A 21438-nucleotide genomic window follows, 5' to 3' on the forward strand; every position below is an offset into this window, starting at 1 on the left:
AAATAGAAAAATTCCTTCTTTCAACAACAATTTTTCGGATTTTGAAATATATTTGAGAAACTTCCGAAACAATGACATTTCTTCAGTTGCTTCCATGCATGAATCTGTTTTTGTTGTTTCAGATGATAATTTTCCTGATCGTAATAAAAAATAAATAAATAAACGAGAAGTTTGAAAAAACAATCTACAAAAAGTGAGGCCAAATTGAATAAAAGAACGTTTTAAAACACTATCAAAAAGAAATCACTGCATAATAAAAGCGCAAAAAGTGTAAAGTAATTTATGTTTATTTTTTTTTAACAAACTTTTTATAAATTCGACCTTTAAATGGAATGACATATAAGCAAATGTCTCGCCTTTCGAAGTAGTAAAATGATGAGCCTTTCTTTTCCATATACTTCGCTTTTCGCTGAAAAGAAACGATGACAATCTTTCAGAAACTTCCCGTTTTTGTTGTTTCAAATGCTTATCTACCAGCTCTTTCTTCATCCCTTCTGCTGCTAAATTGTTCTCCTCTCAAAACTTCCACCATCTTTCGCGTTATTTCACTGATCAATTCCTATCTCTCTCTCCATCTCTCTCTCTCTCTCTCTCTCCTTTTTTTTTTTTTTCCCCAATCAGTCGGTGTATTTGAAATGTTTATGGATTCTTCTTTTGGATTATGAGATGAAGAAAGAGATGAAGAGCTTGAAGAAGAACTTGAAGAAGAATTTCATCAGAAAAGTACGATAATAATTAACAACAAATAGAAGGGGAGGAGAAAGAGGAAAAGATTCATTGGAATAATGCTGGAACTGATTATGTTGATGCTAATGTTGTTGTTGATGATGATGATGAGGCAGAGGAAGAAAATTTTGAACAATTTGAGAATTTGAAGAGAAAGAAGAAGAGGAAGAATTCGATAAAAACATCTCTATCTTCAAACATGTTCATTCAATTCTATCTTTAATGTTCTTCTTCTCCTCCTCCTTTCTTCTTCTTCTTCTCATTTGCATTCCATTTCTTTGTTGGTGCTTCTTCTGTCAATTTAACCTGTGTCACTTTCCTTTTTCTGTAAATACCAACAACTGTTTGTATTAAACATTTCCCCAAAATATCGGACAATTTGAAGTGATCATCCTTTCCCCATTGAATTCCATTCTGCTCATCTTCAGTTCAATGTTTCTCAATCAAAATTGTTCTCATCTCTTGTTCACATAAAAATTATAAAAAGCACAATACTTGCACATGTCCTCTCATTCGCTAATTGCTAGATTTCATTCAGCCCGCTTCGCTTCCATTCTGCTCCGCAAAGTGAAGATTGCACAATTTCTGTAATTAGTCAGATGCTTGGGTTCTGGAAAGATGGCAAATGAAAACATCCTCGCAATGAATAATACTTTTAAAAATGCAAGTATACGGGCATTAAGTTTCAACTAAAAAATCACAGTATTTCCTTGGCCATCCAAATACAAAAATCATCTCACAAAATTCCAAAATCGATTCATTGTCGTAATCATCTGGTGCCACCATAGGAAATAACATTTCTAATTCTGATGTTAATATTCATTCACCGACCCTTTGCTGTGTGGACGGACATTCCTGTTCTTTTATTTCTCATGATCTGAATATCCATTATAAATAATCATGATTTAATAAAACAATTCTTTCGCACAATTCTAAGGAGCAAAAATTAATATATATATAAATTCTAATTCAAAAAAAGAGATGTGATTTTCAATTTTTCCATGGATGTTTTTCGTTTTCATTCTCCTTCATATTCAACTTTCCATTCCTGTTCTCATTCAATTGGAATGATGAAAGTTGTGCTATTTTCTGGATGCACTTCTTTCACAAATCTTTCAGGAGATTGATATCATTGAAATATTTGCTGGATTGTTTGCATCGTGATATTTGAATTGATAAATATTGCATTTTTTTCTTTTTTGTTATAGTAATTATTATTTTGAAAAATTGTTCTCCGGGCCGGAAATTTTCGTGAAGAAGAGCAAAAGGAAAAAATTATTAAAATGCATAAACTATTGGATGAATTGGATGAATGCGAATAATTTCCGTTTGCGCAAAAGAACTGTTCAACAAAATACACAAAATGATTAAAGAAGAGAAACTTTCGATGGGAAATGCAATTTTGTTACTAAACCGAATTGGATATTACAGATCATTGAAATTTTTGTGGTTCTATAACTTTGCTAGCACTTTATTGAACAAAAGAATTGAGAATATGATTATTGAAGAAATGAAGAAGAAAGATGAAAAGAATGAAAAGTTGCTTATCGATTTCCGATTGCCTTATTTCTTTGGGCTACGCCTTCTTAAATGTGTTTCTTTCAATCTGAAAAACTTATCTCCTGAAAGCTGCTTCGAACAAAGAGGAAAACGAAGAAGCACAAACACAAGTGGAAATGACTTTATTGGCTTTGGGTGGCCTGGGTGAGGCGAAAGAGCAAATTTTCTTTTTTCTTTTTTTCATGTTTTTCTTTCTTCTTCTTCTTCCTTGTTGGTCATCAAAAATAGACAAAGAAGATTTCCTGAACGAGATGACGGAAATCATGAAGCATCATCAGGAGCATCGCAACCTCACTCAACTTGCGTATCAGTTGGCTGACTGTTTTTAATGGAGAGACTGGACAAAGACAAAAGCTTTGAATTCAAGAATATGGGGGAGTTTCATTTCGAAAGAGAGGCAGCAAGAGAATTGGAGATTGTCGCAAGATGTGTTGACTGGAAGAGAGAGAAAGAAGAGAAAAGCAGCGGATTTTGTGTTGAGATGGGTGTACATCATAGGAAATTCCTTGTGCTTATGTCGATTGCAAAATGAAGAGCATTCCGACCTTGTCTGCAGCATAGTGGAGGTGCTCCGATCAGCAAAGGATAATGTGGAAGAAATTTGCAAGGAATGTGCTGAATCTTTGAAAAAGTTGTCAGAAAACAGAGCCTCCGAAATAAATGGGTTGCTAAACCGCAGAGCTGTCGATGCTGTTTTGGAGGAGATTCAGTAACCAAAATTGAAAGATTGAATGGAGTGTGAATGCTTGTCATTTTTAATGAATGTTCCATTGCGATTTAAAGAAGAGGACGATGATGAAATGGAAAGACTGAAAAGGAAAGAAATGAAAAGAAAGATGCTTGAAAAGATGGAAGAAGAAGTGTTTGAAGATGCCATTGAGAGTTTTTGCGAAATTTTTGAATTTTTCGGTGGAAAATATTATTATTGTGCTGATTTATCAGAGGACATTTCTTATTATTTTGTGAATGGTTGAGGAAATGAAACACTTGCGTTTTGTGTCTCAGAATTTCAATTTATGTTTATTCACCGTTTCACAAAATGGTTTAAAAAAAGAAAGAAAAAGAAAGTCTTCAAATGATCGTTTCTTGATTTGTAAAATAATGATGAAAAAACAGAATTTTTGATCTTCAAAATTAGAAGTTCCTCTTTTCATTAAGCATTCACAAAATAATCAGAAACATTTGCTAATAATCTTAAATACCAATACTTTCTATTTAAAAAAGCAAATGTTCCTTGAAGATTTGCGATGATATCTTCATATCCTTCTTCTTCCAACTCCTCGAATATTTCTCTTTTGATAACCTTTTTTAAGATTCATCAATTTCATTATCAGCCTTTCCTTTTAGTCTTGTCGAAATATGCGAATAGATTGATAAGAGAGCACTTGAAATTTTGTCTTTCAAAGTCGATTGCCGAATTTCTTCAGAAATCAAATTAACAGCCCCACACTTCAGAAAAACATCAATTTCAATGCTTGCCATGTTGGACATTGCCTCTAAAAGCAAAATGCAATCTTCAAATATTTTTTGTTCACGCTCTCTCGTTGCTCTGCAAAGCCTGACAATGCAACGAACCATCCCAACGTATTTTTCTTCCAAACGTGGATGGCAGCTGAAAGCAGAGCCCAATAATTGGAGCCATCTCATTAAAGTTATTCTTTCTTTCGCTTCCACGCTTTCCTCTTCTTTCTCTTTCTCATTTCCTTCCCAATTCACACATTTCGTCAGTTCTTCCAGTTCTCTTGTCGCCTCTCTCGCAAAATGCAGCTCATTTCCAATTTAGCTTTTCAAGCTTTCGTCTTTGTGTAATTGGTCTATTAAAATCTTCCAAGCTAACTGATACGCTAGTTGTGTCAAGTTGTGATGATCTTGATGATAATTGATGATTTCAATCATCTCCTCCAAATATAGTTCATGTTTCATTTCCTACACAATGTTTTTGTAAAAATACAACGATTGAAAATAATATTTCAGAAAAGGAAAAACAAACCTTCGATTACCTAATATTACTCAAAGCCATCAAAGCCAATTCCTCTTCTCTTTTTTTTTCTTGTTTTCATCTTTGTTTAGTGCAACTTTTAGAAGGCATTTTAAAATAATAAATTGAAATTCATCTGATTTATTCTCAAAATAGTACAGCATCAAATAATAACATTCGCAAAGATCCGATAGAAATTTTTCGTTCTTTTCTTCATTTTTCTTTTCTTCTTCAATCATCATTTTTGAAAATATTATGTCTAACGAAGAATCGTTAAAGCCATTAATACACAAATTTTTCAGTACATTGTAATATCCTATATATTTTAACAACGAAATTGCATTTTCAAAAGTTATTTTCTTTTCTTCAATCATTTCTCCAATTTTTTCGAACAGTTCAGTGGTGAGAAATAAATAACATTCATTTTCCTTCATTTCATCCAAACTTCCTTTTATTTCTTCGATTATAAATTTTTGATCTTCCTCGTTGCTGCGTTCAAGCTCATGAATTAATGCTTTAAAAAAAATAGGAAGAAAAGCAATCATCACGAATTCAAATACAGTAATGTGCAAAAACCAGAAAACCCTTTTGTGAAATTCATTGCATGCATTTTTTAAAAAGGATATTGTTGTCAGAAAACTACACTATTCTTATCATTCACAACGAATTTGTTCATGTTTGTTCTTGTTTGGAAAGAATAAATTGGTAAAAATGAAAAATTGAAATAGGGATAAAAGCGTCAGCGCTCTTTCAATCTTTTTTGTATTTTTATCTTTGGCAAAGCCCAACAAATAGAAAGAAAGTAAAATTTTTTCGTGTATGTTGTTATGGTTGTCTCAATAAAACAACATTCAAATAAGGAAAATTGAGAAATTAGTAAAGATTTCTTTGCAATGAAATATGTTTCAACGTTCCATATTGAAACACAAGTCCGTGGAAACAGTGAGTTTCATTCATATTTTTTGTGATTCAAATCATTGTTTGAATTAACTTTATATTTCTTTCTATAAATGAAAATTCCAAAAAGCAGGGTTTTATTGAATCGGTTGAATATTCTTTTTGTTTGTTTCTTGAACAACTTATTTTACATCCTTTTTAAAGGAAAAAAACCAAGAAATTATTTCAATCTGAAAGATTCAGCGAAAGAGTTTGAAAATCTTGTGGGGAAACGCGTATTTGTGATAGATGTGTAGAATGAACGAATAAAATGGCATTAGACATGGATATTTTTTAAGTGAAACACAACGCTTCTGGATGAACTGAATTAAAAGGAAAAAAGATTGAAAATGGCTTTAAATTTTGTTCTGAAAGTTCATATTATTATTTGAACTTTTTTGAATCGTTCATTTTCTTTATTTAAATGAAAATACATGAAATGATTGAAATGTCAAATGAACTTGCTCACACATTCGGAAATGATCTCAATTGATAATTTCTTGTTTGTTCATATTTTGAAATTTTTTAAAATGTTAAGCTTTTTTGTTTATAAAATGCCTTTGCCCTTTTCACGTCCTTCATTAAACAATTTTTAAATTTAATATGTAAATGCACAACTACAAAATGTATGCATGCCTCTTCAATTTCTGGTCCTGCTTCAGGAACATCTTTGCATCGAAATGCTCTGTATACTGCAACGAGAATAAGATAAATCCCAAAGGCAAAAATCAATGCAATAAAAAACTAAAAGATAAAAAATAATATCATCATCGTTTTCAAATGATCAAAAACATGTTTTGTATTTACCATTGTGTAAGTCAAAAAAAAGTTTTAAATGATCAAACGACAATTGGGTGTGAAAAAAGCGAAGATTTATCTTTTACGAGAGAGCTTCCAAAAATGCTTGCACCAACAAATGTGGCCATGATTAAAATCCATTGTATTAAAGTTTTCATTGCAAGGAACAAGCAAAGCAAAATTTGTGAAAAAATAATATGGGCGTTTTTCTTCTTTCTTTGAATATTTAATCTGATTCAACATAAATTCATGATTGAAATCAACAAAATTGACCAACTTTTTCCAAATCAATAATGAGAAATTTTATATTCAATAAAAGATAGAACAATGTGAAATATTCTGTCAGTGAAATATTTAATATAATAAAAAATTTGTACTTTTTTTTAAAACCCCTTGAAGGACGCATTTAATAACAGTTCCAACAAGAAGGCATATGTTAATTCATTTTGAATCAATTAATATGAATATATGGGTGGTTATTTTTGAAATCATCACTTTTTTCGGAGTGCTGATTTTTCAAAGGTCTAATGACTTAAGAGAGGAATCATCCTTTTTAAAGAAAAAAGAATGATAAATGTTTCAAATGAAGACGTGAGAGTTTATCTGCTTGAAGGTACTATCTTTGTTAAAAGTTATAACTTTTCATTGTTCTTTCATCATTTTTCAAAGCGAATTCTTGAACCGAAATCATTGAGAGAGAATTAATAAATACAAAAATAATCACCTATATAGGTCGATCTTATTGAATAATCGTAAATGTTTTCTTAATGCATCAAACCAAATTGAATCTTTTTTTGTCTTTTTTTTTATTGCAAATCCATCATATTTCTCCACAATGCATTTATTCTCATATCAAATAGGTTTGAATATTTTAATCAGCAAAGTGATAGTGTTTGATGAATTTTCTCAAAAAAAATAATAATTCTATTTTTTTCAATTCATTAAATAAACATTTGCAATTATTCAAAAAGAATGAAACATCAAGGTGATTATTTTTGAAATCATATTTTTTCTAACAAAAATTTCGGTTAAAAAATTTCACTTGAATATTTACAAAAGAACACTGAAAAGAAAAAAAATACTAATAACAGATATTTATGTTATTCTTTTTGAAAAGTGGCAAATGTTTTATTTTCAAAGAAATCAAAAATTTCATATCTTGATCATATTTCGGTTCCCGCTCGTGCAACTTCACAGGAATGTGTTTAATAGCATTGTCAAATTATATCCTCCATTTTGGTGAAGTTGCATGAGCGGGAACCGAAATTTGATCAAGATATGAAATTTTTGATTTCTTTGAAAATGAAACATTTGCGACTTTTCAAAAAAAGTTACCCATTTTTATTTTTATTTCAGCTTCAACGTTTGTTTTAAAAATGGTTTTGATGAAATATATCAAAAAAAATTCTTCATTCAATGACATAAAACTTTTGTCAAATCAACACTGCGAAAATTTTTATTATTTTGAAAAATGTTTAATATCTGAGTTATATAAAAATATTCATTGTTTGTTTTTTTTTTGCAATATATTCATCAAACTTCAATGCAATGGATATATTTTCTCATCCTATTGGTGTGAATAATTTGATTTGCAAAATAATTTAGTTTAATGAATAAATTGCAAAAAAAAAATCAAACATTGAATATTTTTATTTAACAAACATTTTTAACATTTTCGACTTTTCAAAAAGAACAATACATTTAAAACCATTTTATGAACTTTACTTATAACCTATATGACAAAAATATTTTTTTATCAAAAAAAATACACAAACCGATTGATTTTTCATGATTTGCTAAAAAAATTGAACCATAAGCTTATCATTTTTGAATAACAAATGGAGGAAAATATCTTTCTTTAAGCTTGTTCATTGCAAAATTAAACTCTTTATATTGATATTTTTTTTGATCACTAAACCCAAGCAAAATTTCTTTTCTTTATGTTATACACCATTTATTATTAAAATTTGGTAAATTTATTATTCAAAATTGTTAAACTTTTTATTCGAAATAAATAAACTTGTTTTTCGAAATTGGAAAACTTCTCATTCAGAATTAATAAAATTCAGAATTTTTTTAAAAATATTTTTTGATATAATATGATCACTGGCTGAGTATCGGAAAGCGAAAAGGATATTAAATTTTTAATTATTCTTAAAAAGGATGAAAAATTGAACCCCGATTTTTATTATTTGTGAATAAATATGAAAATTTTTGATTTTTTTAGAAAAAATCATCACCATGGAAAATCGGATAATTTTCAAATGAATTCATCTTTCACTGTTGGATTGCTCATTATTCAATCATGATTGGTTTTTTTATTAAAATATGTGTGATAATTTTTGAACTCATATTTTTTCTTACAAAAATTTCGGTTCGATCATTTCTTTAAAATGTTCACAAATGAACACTGAAAAGTGAACAGGCATATTCAAGACCTCTTTATTTATATATCTGATCATGCATTTGTTTTTAAAACAGTTGTGACTATTTAAGCACTTGGAAAATATCTTCCTAAATGAAAACAATCTTTGAAAAATCTTCATCCCGAAAAAAGTTTTGATTTCAAAAATAATCACCCATATATTCAGAAGATCGATTAAAACAAATGTTGAATTCTGAAAGTGCATTTAATGATTTTTTTATTTATGAAAAATAATTAACTTCATCTTCTTGTATTGAAACAAAAAATTTATCTTAAATGAATAATGCATTATCAAACAATGTGAGATGAATTCATTTGAAAATTATCCGATTTTCCATGGTGATGATTTTTTCTAAAAAAATCAAAAATTTTCATATTTATTCACAAATAATAAAAATCGGGGTTCAATTTTTCATCCTTTTTAAGAATAATTAAAAATTTAATATCCTTTTCGCTTTCCGATACTCAGCCAGTGATCATATTATATCAAAAAATATTTTTAAAAAAATTCTGAATTTTATTAATTCTGAATGAGAAGTTTTCCAATTTCGAAAAACAAGTTTAACAATTGATGATGTCACAAATTATTGAGTAATAATTTTTGAAAAGTCGCAAATGTTTAATTATCAAATTATTCAAAATTTTCATATTCTGCTCTAATTTCTGTCACAGCTCATGAATCTTCTCATGAATGTTTGAATTATTATTATAAAGAAATGGATTTTATTATTTTGAAGTTTGGTTTGTGTTTACAAAAATCTGAGCAAAATATGAAATTTTTGATTTATATGAAAATTAAACATTTGCGACTTTTCAAAAATTATCACCCTATTATGTTATTATATCAATAACGTTTGCATTCAAACGTGAAAATCAAGTTTATTCAGAAATCTGAGAAAGTTCATAAAAGCTTTTAGAAAACTATTTTTTTGTTATAAGAAAAAAATTACTAGAAGGTTCATTTTTTCTCTTAAACGGTGAACAATTTCACCTCAAAATCTCAAGGATCATATCAAAACAGAGAAATACATATCCTTTCAAAACGCAATAGCGGAATACAATCAAAACAAATAGATTAAAGTTCAAATTCAGACAAAAAAGCAAAAATTGATTGGAAAAAGTGCTTTTTTTTCCCAAAAAAATGTTGCGAATATAAATAAATCAGTACAAGGGTTCCTGAATTTTGCAAAAATTAATAATTCTATTTTCTCAGTTTCAACATGCAACTAGATTTTATTTTCATATGAAGACAATAATTAATTTTAAAAACTGTCTCAAGTTTAATTTTTGTTCTTAGTAGCGTCTTGTGCAAAAGTTATCTTTAACTTGAGAATAAATATGATATTGTTTCATAACGACTCAGTAATTTAATAAAGTCTATAATAAATATCTTTTAGAAAGTTTTCTTTATGAACTTAATACCATAATAAGTTTCAAATTGATAACTGTTATTTATTAAACATTTTGTCTGGCAGTTATCTGGCTTATAAAAAGGCTGCTCTAGAGTGATACATCAAATAAATTTGCAATATGGAACAAGACAGGCAATCATATCAAAATCAAGGAAGAGAGGGGACTTCAACTCAACAACGCGATGATAATTTTTCGAAATTTGACCAAGCTCTTTTTAATTATTTTTATCCGTTATATGTTCAGGCTTGAATTATTCCTCCTTATTTATGTTCATGTCAAATTATGATTTTTCGTTAAATTTGGTTTTTTAGCGGAAGCATCCAAATTCAAAGTGGCAAGTCTTTTTATGGGGAATCTTCACTTTGCAAATGTTGACACTGAGTTTTTTTGCTGTTGATGTTAAAACAAATAAGATAGAACCATTTTCATATGTTTGCTTTTTGGTTTATACAAACAGTTTTCTAATCATATTACATATTTTTTTTTGGTTTTGCTTAGTATCTAGGATTTGTTGATTTTACTTCATTTGGACTTCTTGCAAAAGAAAACATTGTTTTTGTTTCAATCGGACTTTTATCTTTTCAAATGGTCATTATTCTTTATCAATTATTCACTGCTGTATTTTTGAAGAAGATTTTAACAACCCAACCATGGATCTTATCGTTCTTGCGTTGGATGATATCAGTTGTACTTTGCATATTTTACATTCCAATGATCACTTTAGGAATTTCTGTTTTCGATTGCCACAAGAATGACAGCGGATTTTTAGTTGTAAGAGGAACAGATTCATTTTCCTGTTTTGGCACATCTGCAATCCAAATTGTTGGAGGAGTTCTCTCTGTCATTCATCTTCTTATACTATTCTTCTTCTCAACAGCAGTCCGCGCATTCATCTTTAACCACAATCAGAAGCATGGAGGCTTTTTCTCATGTTCTGCGAGCACGCCTCAGGTGCTTGTGAACATTTTGACGTATGGGCTTGTGTTTGCGATGCGGATGCTCTACGGATGGCCGTTTTGGCGCGGGGTGGTGACGGTGGGGACATCAGTGGTTCTGGTTGTGTACTTTGTGAGCTTCCAGCCGTTCCACCACATCCAGGGCAACATCCTGTTTGCCTCCACATTTGTCATTTTCGGAACAATGCGTCTCTTTCTGGAAATCGGAATCGCAGTCAAAAACGCTGCTGCCTCACTTGTCGCCTTCATCGTGTTTGCCGTCGTCGGCGTGGTGGCGTCCGTGGCGCTGGTGATTCTGGTGGTGAAGCTTTCTCTGCGGAGGCGGCAGAAGCTGTGGGTGCTTCCCGACGAAGAGAAAGACGCCGAAGCCGACGGCAAGTACGAGCGGCAGCTGAACTCCCACACGCCGTCGCTGCTGCCCCTTCCGCAGCAGCAGAGCCAGCCAATCACGTATCATCTGTCTTCGCTGCAGTACTCACTCACCCAGGCAGAGCTTAATGTCCCCCGCGTCAAGGACCCCAGCAAGCTCGAGCCATCGCTGCGGTTTCTGCAGCTGAAGCGCTACCGCACGCCCGACCGGATCGACTTTGCAGATGCGATGTACACGCAGGCCATGCAGCACTTTCCCCACAACGCAGAGCTGGCGTTTGCCTTTGCGAACTACCTCTCATCCTACCGCAAGAACTACGTCAAAGCGGCCACTGTGTTCCGGAAGGCGCGCACGTCGAATCCGCACGTGATTCTGCGCTTTGTGCTGTTTTGCAAGACGAAAGGCGGAACTGACAACGACAGCAGCGGCGGGGCGAATCTGAGTGCTGGGAGTGAGCTATCATCGTTGACGTTCAAGTCGCTCCTGTCGCAGGCGGAGGAGCACCACGAGAACGCAAAGTCAGCCATGAAGGACTTCTTCGAGAACATGATTATGCAGAAGCCGAATCTGAAGGCGATTCCACAGGCGCTGACGCAGATTGTGACGAGCGAGGAGAAGGCGCGGAAGTGCTATGAGGAGCTGCTGGTGTCTCATCCGCAGAACACACAAGTGATGCGGTGCTATGCGAAGCTGCTGCTGGACATCTACGACGACGAAGACAATGCAGACATGATCCTGTTGCATGCTGATCAGATTGAAGAGGACGGGACGATGTCTGGCACACTCCCTGCTGCTATTAGCGGCTCGTTGACAGACATTGGCAGCATCACAGGAGCATCGGGGGTGTATCAGCAGGAAGACAGGATGAGCAAGTTCAGCGGGGTGTCTGCGTTTTCGATGTCGAAGAAGAAGAGGAAGAAGAAGAAGAAAAAGAAGACGAATGCCATTTTGACAGAGTTTGCGAGCGGGTCGAATGCGGACGAAGGGTCGGAGAAAGCGAAGCTGCTGTCATTAGTGATTATGCTGCATATTCTTGTCATTCTTGTTCTTTTGATTGGCCTCATCCTGTACATCGTGCTGGCCAACAACTACATGCAGCAGATTTCCAACCTCCGAGAAGTCTCCAACGTGGCTGCAGACTCCTGCCGCCTTGCTCCTCTTTCGCTGCAGTTTCTGGCACATGAGTTCAACCACAACTTCGAATACAACCCGACCGACGAGGACGCAGAGACGCTGACGTCTGTGCAGACGCTGCAGAATGAGCTGACCTCGCTCTCCAACCACCTCCAGACGCTGCTCACGTCTGTGTATGACCTGACGTCGTTGACAGGGCCGTGGGAGACGATGGATGTAGAGACGTATATCTTCACGACGTGGGACGATCCAGCACAGGACAACATCACCGTCGTGAAGACACAGGACCTGCAGATGTCGACGCTGATGTGGGCACTCTCTTCACTCGCTCAGAAGGCAGGGCAGTTGGGCTGTGCAACATTTGGCATCAACCGCCGGGGAAAGAAGCACCCGATCTACGACAGCTACCACCCAGACACGTGCTACATGATCTTCAACACCCTGCAGCCCATCCTCGATGCTTGCAAAAGAGCGATGTTTTCGTACTGGGAACAGACAAAGAGCATCACAAACTCCATCGTCGTCATCTACACGACGTGTGTGCTGGCTCTGATTGGCTTCGTGGCGACGCTGATGCTGGTGATCTATCTGTACTACACTCTGAAATGTGACAGAGAGCGGAAGCGGGTCTATCAGCGGCTGTTGGACGTGCCGAAGACGAAGATGCAGTTTGTGCTGCGGAGGCTGCTGCAGAGCGACGATGACAGCACAAACGACTCGGCATTGTTGATGACTGCCACGCAGCAGGACTTGGAGGATGAGGAGATCGAAGGAGGGCTCGATGGAAGTGGCGGGGCGCTGGCGGCAGACAATTCAGAGGTGCGCTCGGCAATTGCAGAGTATGAAGACACACAGGCTGAGGGAGAACAGTCAGAATCACCGGAGTTTGCGAGGAGTGCGTGGAAGCAGAGGGAGAATGCGAGCAAAGGAAGGAGGGAAGGCAGCAATGGAGCTGGAATTATTGGCAGTGAGCATCGTGGCACTGAAACTAAAAACAACGGCAAGACTCGAGGATCACCAGGTGCCCAGAGCGAGGTGAATGACTCAGATGCTGACAGCATGCGGTCATACACGTCGAATTCACACACACCGAACATGGAGCTTGGCATAGCGAGGGCTCATCCGAACCGCCCTCTGTCGATTGTGCACTCTCAACAGGCGTCTGCTTCGGATGACTACAGAGAGAGGAGCGACCGCGAACAAGAAGAGATGATATTCAGCAGCAAGTCAGAGAAGATGCTCAACAACGTGCCAGGACAGTCACCGAAGCCAGGGGATGAGAACAAACAAGGTGCAGAAAGCATGCCCAACACGTTCCGGAACATGAACAGCAACAGCACGACACACTCCTCTTCTTCGCTCAAGCAGCACAGCAGCAACGGGATGCTTGGCTTCCAGATGATGGCAGGACAGAGTCCGCCTGGGCAGACGCCACCGCAACAGCAGCAGCAGCCACTGGTTGGGTTCAACTCGAGCCAGCCGCGCTATCCGATGGGCCATCCGTTTATGATGCCACTTGGCGGAGGAGCACCTTCGCCGATGCTGATGATGGCGCCTTCAGAGAACTCGTCTTTGCTGAAGATGATGTTTGCGAGGGCGTCGGGAGAAGGCAAAGAGACAGGGATGATGGCGAGTGGGATGCAGTCGCCGATGCAGATGCAGATGCAGCCAATCTCACAAGGGCAGTTTCAAGGACAGGGGCAGGCGCAAATGCAAGGGCAGAACCAGAAGCACACACAGAAAGGACATCAGATGACGGAAGAAGAAGAGGACGAAGCGATGAGAGGGTTTGTCAGGCATGCAGTGGAAGACACTCGGTGGGAGGAGAAGCTGGAGGCTGACACGCAAAAGCTGCAGGAGTATTATGAAGAGCTACCTTCGCCTATAACCCGCAGCATGGTGATGCACATTGTGTCTTCGATGGTGTTTGGCCTGCTTGTGGTGGGGGCGTCAGTGATTGTGGTGAATGTGTTTGTGAACGAGTACTCGAACACAGCAGCAAATGTCGTCACTTCGGGACTCCGCACATCAGCCCTTGCGCAGATTGAGTATCTATCCATGCGGCTGGCTTTCCTGTTCAACAACATCAACACTGTGGAGTATGTCAAGTTCTCCCACAACTCGAACCCTGTGTGGGGGGACTCGTCGCATGTGAGTGACCAGCCAGAGGTGATTATGCAGCTGCTGGTGGGAGTCTCTGACTACTTCCAGCACATCCACTCACGCTGTCACTATGGCATGACACAGTACGGAGTGACCAATGACACACTGCTCGACCAGATTCCTGTGCGCCGCCTGTCAAAAGCGAACAACGAGCGGGCGCTGCTGAAGGAGTCGAACTGCTTCCTCGAGTCTGAGGAGGCGTGTGAGGCGGCTGTGCCCACGCGCATTTTTGGGATTTCGCCGCCGATTTATGGGCTGTCGATGCTGATCTCGAAGATGCGGCTGAGCATCGAGCGGATGCAGCAGGAGGACTATGCGACGTTTGGGGAGCAGACGGAGGAGCTGAGGTTTATTGCGACGGCGATGCGGTATGACCTGAGGGAAGGGATAGATGGTCTGACGTCGACGATCATGGAGACAGGGGTGGACGAGGTGAAGCTGTCAGAGACGATTATGTTTGTGGTGTTTGTGCTGTGTGTGATTGTGTTTATGTCGTCGCTGTGCTTCAACTCCCTCCCTTGGATGAAGGCGATCCTGCGCATCAACAACGAGAGTGCGAAGCTGATGGAGCTGCTGCCAGTAGATGAAGACGATGCCGAGATGGTGATGACTGATGCGATGAAGACGAGGTACCATCCGCTCGACTTTGGAAGAGAGAAGCTGATTGACTCCGCACTGCAGGTGCTCGATGCGATCAAGCAGAAGGAGCCTCTTTCGGCTGTGCTGCAGACACACTCGGCGCTGGTGACGGCGACATTCCGGCAGTTCAGTGAGGAAGAGAGAGAGATGAAGGAGAGGGACTACCCAGAGCTGGAGGAGCATGCGAAGGAGCATCTCATCATCCGGCAAAGATTGACGCTTATTGGAGACCAGTTCAGACTCGAAAACGAGGCTGCGACGGCAACAGCAAGGAGGGCTCTGATCAGGCTGTATGACAAGCATTTCACAGAGGACGATGTTGAGTTGGGGAATTTCATTCCGATGGAGGAGAAGGAGCCGGAAGAAGTGGAAGAAGAAGGAGAAGATTACGTGCCTTCAGAAGACAAGGGAGCGATAGTTGCATCACTTGATCCTGAGTGGCACTGAACAAGAAGGAAGAACAGTTAGAATAGTCTATCTGAACTGCTCTCTTTCCATTTGAATTTCTTTCTTACTTTCTTTCTTTCTCTATCTGTCTTTCAGTTCATTTCACTTCATATTATTACATGTCATTACATGTCATTTCATCTCATGTCATTTCATTTCAAATCATCTCGCATCGCCTTCACTTCGCATCGCTGAATCTCCTTGTGATGTCTGTAGGCTTGTTGCTGTGTTGTGTGGTAATTCCGCATTTGCCGCGAGTCGTCAAACATTATGCTTATGCATTCGGACACCGTCATATTTATTTCTATGATTATTTTCATTATTTTTATTTTTGTGGTTATTATTTAACTTTATTTGCAGTTTAAGTTCATTTGAAATTTCAATTTATTATCTTTCATTCTTTTTTTTATTTTTATTTTTTATTTTTTTATTTTTTCAGTTTCGCGAATTTGTTGAAGCTCTTCGTTTGATTGGGCAATGGAATTACTTCACATTTTGTACACACATCTTTCTCTTTCTCTTTCTCTTTCTCTTTCTCTTTCTCTTTCTCTTTCTCTTTCTCTTTATCTTTCTCTTTCTCTTCCTCAATCTTTGTTGTTATACGGTCGCCCTGAGTTTGTTGATATGTTGGATTGATTGAAATGTGCTGAGAAACGTTAATTTCCCATCAATTCATTGCATTTTTGTTTCGTTTAGATAGAACGTGTTGAATTCACTCGGATTTCCTAGTGGTTCTGTTCTATTTCTTTTATAACCTTTTTTTTAAAAAAAAAGAAAATACATATATTCTGAATATTTTGGCTTTAGTATTCATTCACTTTATTGATATGTCTTGCTTTTTCTTCTGTTTGCTTTTTCTGATACATTTTCTGATATTACTTTCTTTCTTTGTACGTTAACTGACACAAATATCGCTTATTTATGTAACCGAACAAAATTCAATCTTTCTTTTATAAAGATTAACAATATTTATATTTTATTTGTAGAAAAAATTGTAACACCTCCTCATTTTGTTTTTGTTCGAAGCCAATTTATCAATAATCTATCATTTCAATCATTTACATTTTTGAGTTTTTTTATTGCGGTGATTTCAGGTGTAAAGAAAATAATTAACACCATTAATAAATTCGTATTTAAGTTTATGAACATTTTTTCCTCGAAACATTGATTGATTAACACACAATCATTTAAAATATTTTTTGAAACAATGGTTTTTCAATGTTTTTTCAGAAAAAAATATGAAACAAATAACCATAACATAAATTATCAGAACATCAAATACTGGGATCATTAACATTCGTAGAAAGGGTACAGTAGATCAAAAATTGTAAATCATGTTCGGAATTCTCTTAGCTTTATTCGCCTGCACCCAATCCATTAATGTTGTTGATTGCTTGAATGGAGCCGGATCGATGCATCTTGTTAGCATTAAAATCGATCCAGAGCCACCGGTTCACGGTCAGGATTGCCAGGCCTCGGTTGAGTTCGCAGCAACAAAACAGCTCACAACTGCTCAATGCCAATTGATCGTCAAGAAGGTTAAAATTCCAATTTACAGAATGAACTTTGATATGTGCAAGGCCCTTGGATGCCCACTTCAACCAGGAAACTATGGAAAGAATCTTACCATCCCGATCCCATCATATACCCCAACTGGCAAATATGATCTCGAAATTCATTGCAACAATGAAAACAAGAGAGAAATTATTTGCGCTAAGGCTCCAGTTCAAATTGCTTAAATCTTGGATCTCGCTCGGTAAATGCGAGTGAAGAGAATTTTAGGCATAATGAAGAATAGCTTTTCAAGAAATCGGATTGTCCACTTTTTTCTTGAGAGATGTTCTTTCATTCTTTATGTTTCTTTTCACAGCTGCCATTTTATATCTAAATTCATATTTTATTAAAGTTATTTTTTTAATCACATCTTATCTTTTTTTTTAAATATTAAATAACGAAACGTTAGGAGGGCTTGTACATGTTTAATTTAAGTTTTGCATTTTTACAACAAAAAATTATAAAAAGTGTTGCTTTTTGAGGATTCAAAAAAGACTTTTTATTTGAGACCTATCCCATATAAAAATGATGTGACTGTAGAAACATGAAACTTTTCTAAAATTTCAATATTATACTTATTCCTGGAAAGTTTATTGAGGCCTTCATGCTGTAAGATGAATGCCTCTCGTTCTCATTTGCTAATATTTATGCTTATCGGTGTTATAGGGATAATAATACCGAATTTCTACTGTCAATGTGATCCAACTTTTTTATCTCAACAGAACGAAGTGCTTGCATCACGAATCCAAAAGAGAGATCGAATGCTTCAATCATGCGCTTCGACATGCATGGTTTTTTAATAATTTATTTGAATTTTTGTTTTTCGAAAAATTCCGTAAAAAAAATTTTTTTTGCCTCTTATACAGAATCAGAATGAAATTTGCTTTGACACATGTCAGTCAACATACGAATCATGCGTAATAAATCCCAAAGCTTCTCAAACTCAATGTAGTCAACAACTTCGTGCATGCAGACGTCCTTGCCAAAAAACATTTCGAGTCTGTGCCTTTTCTCATTCGATAATTACATCATATTATGTATTTTTAGGAATGCGAAGCATCATGCATTGGAGCTTATTCATCTCAATGCATTGAGGATTGTGCCTTTTCACTTCAGTCGATGCTTGACGATTGCGATTTTTCAACAGAAGAATGCAGACATCAATGCCTTGTTGGTGATCAAAGCTGCGAAAGGTATGCTTTTTTTTTTTTTTTTTTTTTATTGTTATTTAAAAAAACATTCATTTTATTAACCACAAAAAATCAAATGTATTATCATTTTGTAATTGTCAAAATGAAATATTTTCGCCAATTAATTAATAATTCCTTTTCAAAAAAGGAAATGTCAAATTGAAAAGAGAACTTGCGAATCTTCTGCTCGAGATTGTTCAGATGCTTGTGTTAAGCAATGTGAAGGAAGGTTTCAGGAACTATTTGTCGAAAGATAAATAAATTTTTATATCCAATTCTCATTTGATAAAATTATATTCATTTGCATTTCAAACATTTGTGATGTTATTTGTCATCGCTTTTCTGATTGCTCTGCTATTAGTCGTCCATCGTGCAAGGACAACTGCCTCACCGAGATGGAGGATGGCTTTGAGGTGTGCGAGCACGAAAGGGAAGACTGTCTTTCCAGATGCGGTGTATCCACATTGACAGTGTCTGGAACACAATGTGCTGCACAGTGCTCTGACGAGCGGCTGGCGTGCAAGTCAGAATACAGGCATGCTCCTATGTGATGAATGAAAGAAAAGAATTTCGTTTTGTGAAGTTATAATTCGTTTTGCTTGGTTTCATTGCAATGAATGAAAATTCATTATTTGTTTAATTTGCTCATATTATTTCATTCATTCTTTCTTTTTCCAATTGAATTGCTAATTGAACAATAGGCAGCAATTCAGCGACTGTGAATTGTACTGTTCTGCTTCGTCTGACGACACTTGCACAATCGAATGCGAAAAACAAAAACAAGTTTGTTTTGCCTTCATTTTTTTTTCTTTTTCCTCATTTAAATTTCCTTTTTTTTTTCCCTCTTGTTCAAACAAACAAGAAATGCTTATCAGATGCCTCAGAGAACTACGACATCTGCCGCTACTCTGTTCAAAGCCGATCAATTGCATCTTCTTCAACTTCCTCTTCTTCTTCCTCTTCTTCCACTTCTCCCTCTCTCTATCCACCATCACTTCAGCCCCAGCAGCCCACTGCCTCTGCCACGCTGGCTGAGAGAGAGTGCAGCCGAATGTGGCGCGAAGCCAACGCTGACTGTCGAGATGCATTCGATGCATGCATTTCAAACAACTGCCAGAGGACATTCGGAACATGTCAGAATGATTGCTTGGTTTGTGGAAATGGCAAAAGAGAGATTTTTAAGTTGATTATTATTATTATTATTATTATATTTTTAATAAAAAATTGAATGCTTTTCTCAATGTATGCGTTTGAATGTCTTGTTCATTACAGGATTTTACAGAAGATTGCTATGCGTCTGCTGAGATTGAGCTGCAGAAATGTCTCACAAACTGCAAAGGAGCTTCACAATGTGAGGTTTGTTTAGAGTTCTTTATCGTTTATTCGATCATTCTTCAAATTTTCTATTTTCTTATTGAATTTCCTCTTTATTATGCGATGTTTTTAAATATCCCTTTGATTGTCCTATGCTTTTTTCACTAAAATTTCCACAGGCCAAATGCAAGAACAACTATCGAATGCAGAAGGATTCGTGCCGGAATGGCTACATCCAATGCGAAAGTGAGTGCGAGGCAGACAGCACAGGCGTCTGCTTTGCTGACTGTGATGTGTGTCTATTGTGACAATAGAAGATGAGAAGGAGAAGGAGAAGGAGAAGAAGAAGAAGAAAAAGCAGGATTTGATTGAATTCGTTTATTTTGGCATTTTCTATTCATTTTTAATTGTTTTTGAGTTTTTCATCATTTTCATTTAATTCTTATAATCATTTCGTATGGCTATAATTCTTTTGTTCTTTCAACATTCATTTCTCCAATGATGCTTTTCAGAAGGCTAAACAACAAGGCCTGTTGGAGTGTGACAAAGAACTCGATGCCTGCAATGTGGAGAAGCAGCGCGGCAGGCAAACAGACGTTGGCTGTTTGGTATGAAATTCATTCACCCATAAACATTTTGATATTATTTCCTGCTTTTTTTTTAATCTAATTTTCTTTTTATGGAAAATCCTTTTTTTTCTTAAAAAAAAAAAAAAAATCTAAATTCACATAATATATTTCTATTTCCCACTTTCTCTTTCTCCTTCTCTTTCTATTTTTTTTCACAGAGGAATCGTCGTTTGTGTGAGGCGAATGTGAGAGACATTGCAGATCAGTGCAAAGAAGTATGCACTGGCTCATACGAAGCTGACATTGAAAAATGCAAAGTTTGTTTTTTTTATTATATTCAATACTGAATTCATCATCTTCTTCTATTCTTTCTCTTTCTCTTTCTTTCTTTTTATTTTTTTCTTTTCTTCTTCTTCTTCTTCTTTTTTTTTTTTTTTTTTCATTCAACAATTTCATTTGAAAACCCTTTTCCCCATCAACCCCTCCAGACGTCTCTCCAGCGCTCCTTTGACCAGTGCCAGCTGTCCTTCGAGCAATGTGAGCTGCGCTGTCAGCTTCCTTCGTCAAGTGTGCCTTCATCGACATGTGTCTCAACCTGCATGACTCAAAGAAGAGACTGCCACACTCTCTCCACAAGAGCATTCGAAGACTGTGAGTCAAACACGAAACTGAAGTGGGTTGATCAGTGCGGCATTAACTGTGAGGTTTGGACTTATCTTTTTCTTTCATTTACTCTTCAAATCTTTTTTTTGCCATCATTTTTTCCCCCTTTGAATTTTTCTGATTGCTCTTTATTTTTTTTTTATAATTTTGATTTTCAGAATCAAAGACAAAAATGCCTTGATGCAAGCGATTCTTGGTTTGATTGGTGTTTCCACGAAAAATGTGTTGGAAATGATGCTTGCCAGCGCCAGTGCAGGCAAAAGAGAAGGACAAATACGCATACATGCACAAATGAGTTTGAAATTTGTAATAATGAATGCGCATTCAAGGAATTCGGCTGAAATCTCACTTCACTTAAGGTTGTGATGAGATTTTTATTACTCACTTCGTAAATTTATATTTCTTCTTCTCTCAATCTGATTTTTGAGAATTTTTTTCGAAAATTTTCCAATTCGTGTGTGTTCGTTATTAATTTGTAAAGGGATAAAGATCATTTGTCCAATTTTTTTCTGAATTTTTTTATCTTCGTACAAGCTGATATCAGATATGAGCGAAACGGCTTCTGAAGGGTCTATTAAAACTTCACAAAATTTAACTGTCTGC

General features: G+C 36.2%; 4 protein-coding genes across 4 annotated transcripts; 3 read left to right on the forward strand and 1 right to left on the reverse strand.

Moving 5' to 3' along the window:
* Window positions 1–5566: 5566 nt before the first annotated feature.
* Window positions 5567–6135, reverse strand: MONOS_17281 (uncharacterized protein). The gene is made up of 4 exons (XM_067870186.1): window positions 6046–6135; window positions 5837–5944; window positions 5672–5776; window positions 5567–5614 (listed from the first exon to the last, which is right to left on the reverse strand). Exons 1-3 carry the CDS (start codon window positions 6124–6126, stop codon window positions 5726–5728), a joined length of 240 nt encoding a protein of 79 aa, XP_067731716.1. The 5' UTR covers window positions 6127–6135; the 3' UTR covers window positions 5567–5614; window positions 5672–5725.
* Window positions 6136–9875: 3740 nt separating this feature from the next.
* MONOS_286 (uncharacterized protein) lies at window positions 9876–16376 on the forward strand. The gene is made up of 3 exons (XM_067872811.1): window positions 9876–10079; window positions 10148–10267; window positions 10335–16376. Exons 1-3 carry the CDS (start codon window positions 9954–9956, stop codon window positions 15543–15545), a joined length of 5457 nt encoding a protein of 1818 aa, XP_067731717.1. The 5' UTR covers window positions 9876–9953; the 3' UTR covers window positions 15546–16376.
* Window positions 16377–16834: 458 nt separating this feature from the next.
* Window positions 16835–17578, forward strand: MONOS_285 (putative ML domain). The gene has a single exon (XM_067872804.1). It carries the CDS (start codon window positions 16880–16882, stop codon window positions 17282–17284), a length of 405 nt encoding a protein of 134 aa, XP_067731718.1. The 5' UTR covers window positions 16835–16879; the 3' UTR covers window positions 17285–17578.
* Window positions 17579–17713: 135 nt separating this feature from the next.
* MONOS_283 (uncharacterized protein) lies at window positions 17714–21176 on the forward strand (the record flags this gene model as incomplete). The annotated part of the gene is made up of 13 exons (XM_067872783.1): window positions 17714–17890; window positions 17966–18097; window positions 18147–18292; window positions 18438–18518; window positions 18651–18824; window positions 18991–19072; window positions 19152–19439; window positions 19562–19645; window positions 19783–19896; window positions 20116–20211; window positions 20391–20489; window positions 20661–20876; window positions 20994–21176. The coding sequence occupies 13 exons, from the start codon at window positions 17714–17716 to the stop codon at window positions 21174–21176; spliced, it is 1872 nt and encodes a 623-aa protein (XP_067731719.1).
* Window positions 21177–21438: the final 262 nt, after the last annotated feature.

The sequence above is a fragment of the Monocercomonoides exilis genome (genome assembly GCF_001643675.1).
Source record: "Monocercomonoides exilis strain PA203 chromosome Unknown scaffold11-1913109, whole genome shotgun sequence".
Lineage (NCBI taxonomy): Eukaryota > Preaxostyla > Oxymonadida > Polymastigidae > Monocercomonoides > Monocercomonoides exilis.